Here is a 13,116-nt window from a genome sequence, read left to right on the forward strand (position 1 = left end):
ACTTGAAAACTGCTATGGATAGATTTGCAGAATAGGGAAGATGAGGCAGCATTATCAGAAAGGGAAAGATTGTGAACATTTGAATCAGACAAACCTGTGTTCATACGTTGGTTTTGCTAATTCTTAACTCTGTGACCTCTAGCAAGTTACATGAAACTTAGTATTGTATATATGTGTGTGTGTGTGTGTGTATAATACATGTCTATATGTATGTTGGCATACACATGCACACATACACACATACATGTGTTAGCTTCAGGAATTTCTTCAAAAGAATAGCTATTTTAGAATCAGAAAAAAATTAGTATAAAAGCAGAAGAGTTGATGTGGAAAATTATCAGCCCCAAATCGTTCAATTATCTATCAATTACCAAGAAGTCGTTGGCTTCCTGGTTTATACATTTGGGGTACACAGAATATTAAACAGAACTGAGGATTTAGAAATTTCTTATGGATCAGAAACGTGAAGATCTACGATTTCTTAATATTTCAAGAGTTGAGTACAGTGAGGAGTGTTATTTCCTATCTTACCCAGGACACCATGTTCAAAGTGCCCAGTTAAAGGAGTTCACTGTCTTATCAATAGCTCCTCAATAGCGGAGTAGTTTATCCCTACAAGATATCACCCTCAATACTGCCATACTATGAACCACAAACTACACCAGGGTTAAATGAAGACTCATCCATCCCAAACCCAAATGGGGTGAATTAGAATCCACATTCTGTCATGATACTGTTGATTCCCCTTCATTCAAGTAGGCTGACCTCCAGTGATAAAATTTTGTAGCATGGACCTACATATCCATTTAATATTTTTCTTGACAGGAGTGACAACCGTGCTCACCATGACAACTTTGAGTATCAGTGCCAGAAATTCCCTCCCTAAGGTGGCTTATGCAACAGCTATGGATTGGTTTATAGCAGTGTGCTATGCCTTTGTGTTCTCAGCTCTGATTGAGTTTGCCACTGTAAACTATTTCACCAAGAGAGGTTATGCATGGGATGGCAAAAGTGTGGTTCCAGAAAAGGTAAATGCTTTCCTAGTCCCCTTGATACATAACTATTATGTCTCTTTAAACCTATAAGAAGGAATGTTTGGGCTTGGGGGATTGCATGAGTATGCAGAGAGAGGAGAAATGAAGATTCTTTTTTTTTCTTATGTCATAAATAATTAAGTTCTAAGATAATTTTGTTATTGCTAAAGGGAGAGGTTGTTTGGGTGGATAGAAGTGCAGAGTAGACTGAAGGACACAAAACAGACACACGAAGGTAAAGATTTCTAGTCAAATACGCTTTCCTGTTGTCTCTATTGATTTGAGAACAGGGACAAACTTTTAACCACCCTGAAATTAGGAGCACATAAACTTACACAAATCCATTATTTATCAAGTCTATTATAATTTTTGTAACTTGAAAATCATAGTCTTCCAGTTGTTTTCTGAAACTAATCACTTCTATCATAAATTTATAACTAACTATAATACTTCCATTGAATTGAGTTTGCAAATTGAACCATCCACAATTTTCAGTGAAATCAAAGGCAAGCACATTTTCTCTTTCCAATATAGACAATTGCTTTAGGGATCATAACATGCAGACATTACCAAGAAATGTTTTAGAAATAATTTAGGAGGACTCGCGCTACAGCAGTTTTTCCCGAATTCTATTCTACAGAAGAATAGTGGTGTCTTGAGACAGTCCCTGAAAATTCAATTCTGTGGTCAAATCCACTTGAATATTGCTGCATTCTATATTGCATAATCAAAGTATGTTAAGGAGGCTGGAAGAGTCTATAGTATAAAATCAGTTAACTGTTTATGTCATAGTTGCACAAATGTATTAGATTAAATAATCCTTTGTGGTGGTAACATCTACAATATTTAATAAATCTAAGCTGCTCCACCTCTTGATGGCAAAGGCTGTAAGATATATCCATATTTTAAATTTATCCCAATAAGGTAGTCATTAATTATGTTTCTTAGATTTTCAAATAAAGCACAGACTTTGATTCCAAAGTAAGGGCTACTTTGCTTAACAACTTATAGTTTTTACTTCTCACAGTTTTACTAAACAAAATGCTTTACTGTTTTCTTTCTTCCACAGCCAAAGAAAGTGAAGGATCCTCTCATTAAGAAAAACAACACTTACGCTCCTACAGCAACCAGCTACACCCCGAATTTGGCCAGGGGTGACCCTGGCTTAGCCACCATTGCTAAAAGTGCAACCATAGAACCAAAAGAGGTCAAGCCCGAAACAAAACCACCGGAACCCAAGAAGACCTTCAACAGTGTCAGCAAAATTGACCGACTGTCAAGAATAGCCTTCCCGCTGCTGTTTGGAATCTTTAACTTAGTCTATTGGGCTACCTATTTAAACAGAGAGCCTCAGCTAAAAGCCCCCACACCACATCAATAGGTCTTTCTAGTCATCTTCCATCATTCGTCCTCTGCACTGGGAATTGCTTTATGTTCTCGATGCAGTAATTCCCATCTGCTTTATTGCCTCTGTCTTAAAGAATTTGAAGGTTTCCTTATTTCCATAATTCCTAATAAGAACAAGAGACCCCTGTCTGGCAGTCCAGAGCAGAGCGGAGTATACAGTTTGGAGATGGGATTCTGAGGGAGGAAATGAGAGAGCAAAATCATGTCAGAAGGAGACAGAACGAGAGAGGAAAGGAGGGGAAGAAGGTTCAAAGATAAGAGGGAAAGTAGAAGAAAAATAAAACTTAACTATAACCCCAAGGTCATTTGTAGATATATATTTCCAAATATTCTAAAAAAAAAGAGATACTGTATATGTCAAAAATATTTTTATGTGAAGGTGTTTAAAAGGATAAATTATAAATGTTTCATGAAGAAAAATTTTAAAAGATCTATGTCTTTATTGCACAAACTATGGCGTGCTTATGTTTTTGTTTAGTTTTTTAAGCTGATGTATAGATAGCTTTAACATTTTGTTTCCAAAGCTAAAAATCCCCATTTTTTTCCTCTTAAAAAATGCCTACTGCATTATTTTGTCATAAAATGCTATTTTAAAATTCGTGGAATTTCATAGGCAAAGGTGCAGCTGCTCACTGTAGAGCACATTTAGTCCAATGGAGAGAAATGCTTTAAATAGACTACTTCATTATCATCTGAGCTTTTACCACTAGACTCAAGGAAGAATCGTTTTAACAGACACATACACTCAATAGACACTAAAAAGAAAAATTAAAATAGAATAAAATAATTTTAAAATATTCCTTTTTCCACCCTATTTCCTGATAGCACATGGGCCCAATTATCATTTGATTCTCATTATAAAGATGTTTATAGAGGGGCAAAAATATTTTGCAAGCTCTAGAATTGTTGAATGTATTCTTTTATATAATGACATTAAAAGCTGTAGATTGAAATTTATGACTAGCAAACAAAAATAGAATATATAAATTATATATGTAAATATACAGCATGAGATTGTACATTTTTTACTTTTTTAAAAGTTGTGTTCTTAAAATATTGTGTAGGAATCGCCACTCTTAGCTGTTATAATGTTGTTAAATGCTATGGAAATGCGTTTAGAGCCTGCATTTAAGAACAGAACAGCTGGTAGGAATCAGATGGAACTTAAAACATATGGGTATGAAGTCCACTTATGTAGAAAAAGCTTATAATTTCAAACGTTGTCTCGTGTACAGTAGTAGATCAGTTGCTATCTGTTCAAGTCATGCCACACCCCATTTCCCTATTTTAGACTATTGTAATATAAAAAGAAAATGGGAAGCATTAGTTGGAGCTAGAAAAATCTACTGTACATTATTGCTATATTTGCTGATACCAACTACTTCAATAAGTGCTGTACCATATGTAGCATTAAATATAAAATACATAAAAGAATGTACAGAAAATAGCTTTTATTGAGTAATATTATTACATTTCATTTATACTGTAGCAATATATTTGTAGGTATACTATGTAAGGGCTTTAAATTACAGAGGTCCATTAATATTCTCGATAAAAATTCTAGTCTGTTTCATTACTGCCCAGATGTTTTAGAGATAAATATTTTATGCAGAAGGTATTTTTGAAGTCTCCTTTTGTCTGACAGAGTATCACAGATATTTAAATTTCATGTTCAGAATCCACAGGTCATGGTCTAAACGCATTTAGAATACTACAACATAAACCTGCTAGCGTAATTGCCAAATAAGGCAGTTGGGATCCATACCCAAGTTCTGAGCAATGTTTTTCTCAAAAAGCTGCTATCCAATGATGTAGGAAAATACACTGTGTTTTCCTAAACAAACTCTGGTTTTTCTTTTCAATGTGCTTCATTGTTTGATTTGGTCCTGCCTAAATTTCATGAGCTAGGCCAATAAAGGCTGAACCAAGGACATTTCATCCTCTGCTATTATGTATAGATATTATGTATAGAAAATAAAATAAATTATGGCTCTGACTTCTGTGTTGCTGTTTATCTTGTTATTTTTTGGCGTTAACCTAACATGTTTATTGAGAGATTTTAACCTTTCATACTCCTCATGGCTAACTTTTTGTGTGTGTTTTGTTCATTAGATGTGAATATTTCTTATTAGTCTGCTTTCTGCTATGCAATGACTGCATTTCTATCATTTCTTAGTTTGTTAGTATATGTGGATGGTATTCTACTGTATAAATTGATTGCACAGTTTATCAAAGACAAACTATTCTATGTAGCTTTTCTACAGTGCTTTGCTAAACCATGTAATACTAGTTAAGTCTTCCTTGAAAATAAAGATACACTCTTATAGGGGACAGTTCCTGTTTACTCCCAGGATTTTTTTTTTTTTTTAAAGATGACACTGAATGTTTATTGCACCTTAGTGCAGTGAAGTGGCAATAAAACTTAACATGAATCAAGGTTGTTTATGGCAGATGCATGTGTTGCTTTACAGAGTTTAGCAAAAGCTCTTAATTTTATGTCATACTGTATTCTATTATAATAATAAAGCTAACGTTATTCAATAATAAAGTGGAATACTTGACTCTCTTTTCACATTATTAAAAGGACCTTCCATTGTCCTGTTTTAACACGTTTTTAGGTTAGGAGCACCAAAAAGTACCAAGTGCTACAGGAATGTAGGCCACTTGAAAGATTTTTGAAAATGTCTCAATAGTATTATGCTAATCTGTGATTTTAAAAGAATGTCTTAAAATATAGAAATTTACTAAATACCTGGTTTCTGGTATTACCAGTAGCACTTCAAAAATTTTAAAACATAAACAGAACAGAAGCAAAATGCCGAAATGATAGTGACGTTTGCTCATATCTATTGTTAATATAGGGAATTTGTTTTCTGATATGCTCCCATAGACTCTGGTTTAATTGTTTTGGGAATGGAGTCTGAGCATTGTAGTTTTAAAAGCTCTCCAGATGACTCTTACGATGTAGCCAAGGTTATTACATTGTTAATATTTTTTATTAAATTCCTTAATATTTCTATAACCAAATAGATCAAAGTAAATAATATTTATAATCACTTGAAAGACAATAGAAAAATTATTTAAATGATAGGCCCACTTTCTACACACCAGACCACATAAGGAAAAATCTTTCTGTGTTAGATAGTGGCCATGTCAAAATAAAGTAAACTACATTTTAACAAATAAAGCATATGTTCTCCTTAAAAAATAATTTACAACTTAAAAAAATTATAATTTTAAAATTCTCCAACAAAATGATTTAGCCTATAAAACTGCCCATGTAAACGAGTTGAATCACCACGTTCATTGACTTCTAGGCTCTCATAATAAAAAGAATGTAGTGAATGATGATTATTTGGCTATCAAAGCAAACAATGTCAAGGTTCACCACGTAATTATCAAAGGAATTAAAATAAGAACGGGCTTGGCATTATTGCTGACCATCTGTTTGAAATTCATTGAACCAGTTAGTTATAACCTTCTGATGGAGTTTTCTAAAATCTATCCAGGTCTTATGATTAAGAACAAATATGTGACTTGATTATATTATCCTCACAATTCAGTCAAATAAGTTAACTTCAAATGTTGTTTTAATTTAATTAGACTAAATTCTACTAACTTTGCTGAGTCCCTTCCCTGTGCTAAGTACTGTGTTCATTGATGGGGATGGACAGGTAATTACGACCATTTTCCTTGAGGAAATCATAGTTTTGGTGGAGGAGGAAGACAGAAAATCAGACAAATATAATAAAATAAATATTATGATAAAAGTAAAGGATGCTAACAGGCACAATAAGGGAAGTACCCTGCCACTCTTCATAAGGTTAACAAATCTAATTTGTAGAAACTAAAAATGATGTTCAAGGTGACACTTAAGGAAATAGAAGAGGAATTGAAGCCATCTTAGACCATGAGTCAGTTAGTGGACCTAGGATCTAACACCAGCTCTGTGAGTTGCTAGTGATTTAACCACAAACTAAACGTTTGCAACCTCTAAGAATCCTTCAGCTACTAAAGTAGATACCAAGATTGCATAGATGAAGATGACAATATACTCTTGGAAAGTTCATCATTTCATAGAGATTCAAAGTGAACCTAAAATTACAATATTGTCTATAACAAGTATAATTATTGATAAATGTACAGGTATAGGGGATTTACATGTGGGGAGTGATATGAGGGAAGTCTTCAAATGAGAGCATTAGCCAAACTAGTTTTTAAAGGATGATTAGACATTTATCAGGCACTTTGGTGATGGGATAGCTGCTGGTGATAAGAATAGATCTTCTATTCAAAGGTAATAATATGTTAATCACCAAAGTGTCCATCAAAGGATGAATGGATAAATAAAATGTATGTATGTTTATATATATATAAAACACTGGAATACAATTTCGATTTAAAAAAGAAGGAAATTCTGTCCTTTGTGAAAACATGGATGATCCTGCAGGACATTCAATTAAGTGAAATAAGCCAGGAACAGAAAGACAAATACCACATGATTTCACTTATATGTGGAATCTGAAAAATTTGAACTCAAAGAAGTAGAGAGCAGAATGGTTGTTACCAGGGACTCTGGGTGGGTGTGGGGACTGTTTGGGGAGATGATGGCCAAATGAATACAAAATCTCAGATATGAGGAATAACTTCAAGAGATCCGCTGTATAACTTGATGACTGGAGTTAATAACGATGTATTGTATTCTTGAAAATTGCTAAGATAGAAGATTTTAAATATTCTCAAAACAGTATGTGGGATAAAACATATGTTAATTAGCTCAATTTAGCCATTCCACAATGTAAACATGTTTCAAAATAACATTGTATATATAATTTTTATCTATCAATGAATAAATAAAATTTTTAAAAAGAATGTAACTTAAACGTATTAAAAACAAAACAAATCAAAACAAACAAAACATCCAAGAATTAAAAATGGTTCACTAGAAAATGTCTATTTAAGCCAAAATCCATAATAAAACAGGACTAGAAGAACAAGAAAGACATTAGACATATAGAAAACAAATAGACTGTTACCTCGTGACATATACAAAAATAAGGCAAATTAAATCATAGATTTAAAAGTAGGAGCCCAAACTATAAAATGTTGAGAAGAAAATATAAGGGAAATCTTTCATAATTTTTGATTAAGACAATAGTTCTTGGATATATCAAAATCAAGATGTATGAAAGAATAGTAATGAAAAGTTAGAGTTCATCAAAATGAAAAATTTTGTGCTTCAAATGATATTAGAAAAATTTTAAAAAACACAGTCTTGGAGAAAATATTTATCAAACTTATATGTGAGAATGAACATGTACCCAGAACATATAATATCTTGTAGAACTACATACATGATCAAAAACCATTGTAACTATCAGCTAAATATTTAAATGGATATAAACAAATGGCTACTGAGCATAACAAATGTTCAATGTCATTAGTCATTAGGAAAATGCAAATTAAAGCCACAATGATACAACACTTTGTACTCATTTAGCAGATGATACTCATATACTCAGATGATAGACCATAAAGTGTCGAAGGGAATATAGAGAAATTGGAACCCATATATATTGCTGGTGAGAAATTACATGGTACACTTTGGAAAATGGTTTAGCAGTTGCTTAAAAAGTTAAACATAAACTTGCCACGTATCTCGACAGTTCTACTACCAAAGAAAAATGAAAACATACATCCTCATAGAGACACGTATGTGAATATTCGATGAATGAACCTCAAAAACACTGTAAGTGAAAGAGGCCAGACACAAAAGACTACCGATTGTGTGATTCTGTTTACATGAAATGTCCTGAAATATAGAGACAGAAAACGCAATGTGGCATCTGATGCTGGAGGAGAGAGTGGGGATTGATTGGAATTAATTGTGAGAGATCTTTTTGGCAAAATGGAAATGTGTGAACATTTCATTGTGGTCATGGCAGCACAATTTCATTAATTTACTAAAATGTATTGAATTGTACCTTTTGAAAAGGTGCCTTTTATATTTTACAAGTTATACTGTGATAAAGCTAGAAAACATAATGAGAGTTAATGTGAAGGATTGTTTTGAGGTATCACTGATATCAGGTGTGTGTAAAAGAATCAGGTATACCGCCTGTCCTCCCTTTTGTCTTGCATAATTGGATTATCTATTGAGATAGGGCCCTAATGTTGCAACAAAGAGCTGGAATTCAGTCTAAGGTTGGAAGAAATTACCAATGGGCCATCCACACAACAAAATAAAATAGAGTAGGGTTTTCTTCTTTTTTAATTTCAAAATATTAAGGGGGTACGAATGTTTTTGTTACATGGATACTTTGTATGATGCTTAAGTCAGGGCTTTAGAGTGCCCGTCACCAGAAGAGTGTTCCTTGTACCCAATGAGTAAGTTTTCACTCCTCACTCCCCTCCCAGCCTCCCTTTTTTGGTTTCCAATGTCCTTTGTATCTCTTTGTACCCCAATGTGTCCATTATTTTGCTCCCAATTATTAGTGAGCGTATGTGATTTCTTCTCTGTAAATTGAAAGCAGAGTTAAGGGACAGTATGGGTCAACATATCTAAATAATCTAGTCCACATGTATGAGCCAGGAGACTTATTCGAAACATTTATAGAAAGATTCAACCCCCCTTACGCATAATGTGCAGACTCCCACATGTGCACAAAGATAGTCTCTGCAGGGAATAAGAGCGTACAGCACCCAGGGATCCTGGAATGCTGTAAACCACTGGTTCTCAAATGTTAGCATGCGTTAAGGTTTCCCAGAGGGGCTTGTTGAAACACAGATTGCTGAACTCTATCTACGGAGTTTCCGATTCAATAGGTCTGGGATGGTGCCCGTGAATTTGCGTTTCTAACAAGTCCCTTGATAATGCTGATGCTGCTGGTCCGCGAAACACACACTGAGAAATTTACATGTGATACCAACATTACCCACTGCCTATGTTTATGAATTAATCGGTTTCATTTCAAAATTTAAAGTAACAATCCATATGGGTGAGGAAAGAGGGAAGACAGGATTTAAACAATAAAGTATGGTTTTCATTAGAGAAAGCATATACATTTTATTGTTAATGCCAAGGAATTCAATGTTTCATTGAAATAAATCTTGGAGATTTTGTCTCATTCCGTATAAAACTGGTAATTGTAATAAATTCCACCCACAGATGGAAAAGTGAGTACAAGTATAATGAGGAAATACAATTGAATCAACCTGTTAAAAGAGAGTTTTTTCTTACGTAATAAAACTAAAATGTTTTTACAAATTAAATTACTTTGTCCTTTAAAGAGGAAACTCAATTCCAGACACTATAAATGAGACTGTACTCTCCTCTCTACATTATCACACAGCTATTTGTAAGTCAACCAGTAACATTTGCTCCTCTTGTTTATAGCTATGGATACTTTGCCCATTAGCTCTAGTTTTCAACTGATTTAAGAGCAAGGGGAATGTCCGTGAATATTACAATTATTATAAATTTTTATAATCTTGAAAGATGAAGTCTAATTTATGCCTAGAGTGATCTGGTTTTAGAGGATGGCAAATGTGCATTCAATAATGAAGCACTGCCTGGATGTTTATAATATTGAAGGCTGTGAAGCCACATTGCTGAATATAAATTTGAATTTCTGGCATCACAATTATCTCGGGGTAAGGAGTACAATAAGAGTCTCCTCATAATACTGTTGAGTACTTCTCTTGAACTAAGTTATTCAAGTACTAAAAGGTAAACACTTAAAATGGGTTATACTAATATTGGTGATTTTCTCTTCCTCAGTGATCATATTTCTTTACCGACCACCATTGGGAGTTGGTAAATTGACATATGAGAACTGAATCCATCTACTTTGAGGTCAGTTGTCCTCATAATTTCAGCTTCTTTCCTTCAGGGCCCCTGCAAAAATAGAAATAAGAAAACAGCATTACAGAACTGCTTTCCAATTCAGTCCTTAGGTGGTATTCTTTAAAGTAGTATTCTCAGGAATATTTTTTGATTTAAAAACTATTTTCTTGAGTAAAGGATTATTCAAAGGTAACATGGGGGAGTGAAGGAAATGGTGAGATGTTGGGTACAATACTTAAGTTATGAGATAGACAAGTTCTGGAAATCTAATGTAAAGCATAGGTGGTGATGTGTTAATTAATTTGATATATCAGAACACGATGTATATGAAATCATCACACTCTATACCTTAAATATGTAAAATCTTTATTTGTCAATTAAATATTTTAAAATTAATTTAAAGAAACAAGCACCACACTTACTCACCATCAAATTGGTATCAACGCAGAAGTGCACATATAAGAATAACATTTATTGGATGTCGGGCAGGGGGGAGGGGTCAGGGGGAGGAGGGGACCGGTATATGCATACACAAAGAGTGCGATGTGCACCGTCCGGGGAATGCACGCACTTGAAGCTCTGACTTGGGGCGGGGAGACAAGGGCAACATACATAACCTAAACATCTGTACCCCCATAATATGCTGAAATAAAAAAAAAAAAGAAATAAAATTTCAATACATGACCCAAAGAAAGGTCCTTTGTCTCCTCAACGAATTTTGGCTAGTGCCCAGAAAAAAAGGTCAAATCTTGATGTTCAATCATGTCTATAAACACCATGGATCTTGAGTATAACTTTCCACAGGAAAATAAACTATTGCATGATCTAAAAGTGACAACAATCACTATTAAGAGCTCACAATAATGCACTGTTTCCTTAGCATCAGGAATTACACTATGTAATTTTTTATATATTGTTCATTTAATTTCACATCCCTGTGAAGTAGGGGTGACAACCCCCACTTTACAGATGAGAAAACTTAGGCTTAAAAAGGTTCTATAATTTGCTCATCGCTATGTAACTATAAAGTGCCAAAACTAAGATTAGAAAAAGGACTGAAACTAGGTCACTTTTAAGAGTTTAAATGAATTTAAAAGGTTATCTAAATTAATTCTTATAAGTAAAAAGTAAATTAGGCCATAATGGATAAACTCCCAGTTAAAGGTAGTTCCAAGATTACAGTACACATTTGTCAAATCTAACAAGAAATAAAAATATGAACTTATTCTCTTCTCTTGGACTTTTCACTGTGCTATCTTAACTCTTAGCTATTATACTCTACAGAGAAGAAGAGACGTATTTAACCAAAGTGACAACAAAAGAATATTTAAACAAAGCAAGACGTAGCCTTCAGGCTATGGGTATTACAGGAAACTCATTCGTTGAGCATATATGTGTTATGAGTTGATTTATGTGTCAGGAAATGTGCTAGACATTAGGAATACAAAAATGATTATAATGTGGCTTCTCCCTCTAGGACCACTTCTCCCTTTAAGAACATGTAAGTAGCGTTATGCAGTAATAGACCAAAGAAGGTTTTTTGGAACATATATGAGCAGAACTATAGTGGGTTGAACGGTAGTCCCTCAAAATATATGTCTGTGTCTTAGGTGGAGTGGGAAACCTGTGGCTTTCAGGACACATGTGGCCTTCCAGGTCTTTAAGTGTGGCCCTTTGACTGAATCCAAATTTTACAGAACAAATCCCTTTATTAAAAGGGATGCAGTAGAGAAAGATGAAGCTTTCTTTGTCTCATCAGGTGCTTAGAAAAGAACAATCTTGAAATCAGAAGGCCGAAGTTTCCCCACCCCTAATAGATGTAATTAAGGTAAGGATCTTGAGATGAGATTATCCTGGATTATCTAGCCCTAAATTCAATAAATCCTTAAAAGTCATTATAAGAAAGACACGGGGAGACTTGACACAAACAGAAGAGACCACACACACAGAGCAGGAGACCCCATGAAGGTGTGACGCAGCAGCAGGTAACTCCTGAAATCATTATAAACTGAAAGATACGTGAAAGGATTCTCCTCCCCCAGAGACTGTGGAGAGAGTGTGGCCCTGTGGACACATTGATTTATGACTTTTGTCCTCCAGAACTTTGAAAAAATAAATTTCTGTTGTTTTAATCCATAAAGTTGTGATAATTTTTTACAACATCCCTAAGAACCTAATGTAGACACATATATGGATTTTCCTAGCCCTGCATGAAGAGGTATTCTCTCTAGGCAACAATAATTTAAATAGATTTGCCATTAAGCTTCTTCTAACGTGTCAGTGGTCTAAATGGCAACAGATACAAACCTTTCCTATATCAAGCAACTAAGAGTTAAAACCTCCAATTTAAGTAATTTACTAATTATCTTATGTGTTAATTAAGGGATCCTGATTCTTGAAGTACTAAAGCCTATGACTATGAAACATGGTATATTTCTAAGATTTTATCAGTAATACATAAGGGTTTAATCTATTTAATGATATTCGATAGCTCTTCCACATTTGGAATCAAATAATTAATTCTCATAAATTTGAAAACACACAAAATATTATTTATAAGTTTAAACATCTAACAAGGATACAGCGGAAAGAAAGAATAATTTTCTGTATAAAATTGTGGCTCGCTGAAGGGAAAATAATATTTTTGCACCAAAGTAGCATCCACATCATTCTCCTTAACTTCGTAATCTAAATTATCATCCAAAAGCCTTCATTAACTAAATTCCTAGGTCGTGGATAGTACTGAATAAAAATATCAACATGCAGAAATACTATTTACTTGTAAGGAAAAAAATAAAGAATTATAAATAAACCTGAATGGACTGTTTT

General features: G+C 33.9%; 1 protein-coding gene across 1 annotated transcript in view; it reads left to right on the plus strand.

Moving 5' to 3' along the window:
- GABRA1 (gamma-aminobutyric acid (GABA) A receptor, alpha 1) overlaps positions 1-4,989 on the plus strand; it is an 85,846-nt gene extending 80,857 nt beyond the window's left edge. Inside the window, exons 8-9 of the mRNA XM_012644790.1 lie at positions 826-1,028; positions 2,104-4,989. Coding sequence (XP_012500244.1) covers positions 826-1,028; positions 2,104-2,415 — 515 coding nt within the window. The 3' untranslated portion in view covers positions 2,416-4,989. The remainder of the gene's footprint in view (positions 1-825; positions 1,029-2,103) is intronic.
- Positions 4,990-13,116: the final 8,127 nt, after the last annotated feature.

The sequence above is a fragment of the Propithecus coquereli genome, unplaced genomic scaffold (genome assembly GCF_000956105.1).
Source record: "Propithecus coquereli isolate 6110/MARCELLA unplaced genomic scaffold, Pcoq_1.0 Scaffold220, whole genome shotgun sequence".
Taxonomy (NCBI): Eukaryota; Metazoa; Chordata; class Mammalia; order Primates; family Indriidae; genus Propithecus; species Propithecus coquereli.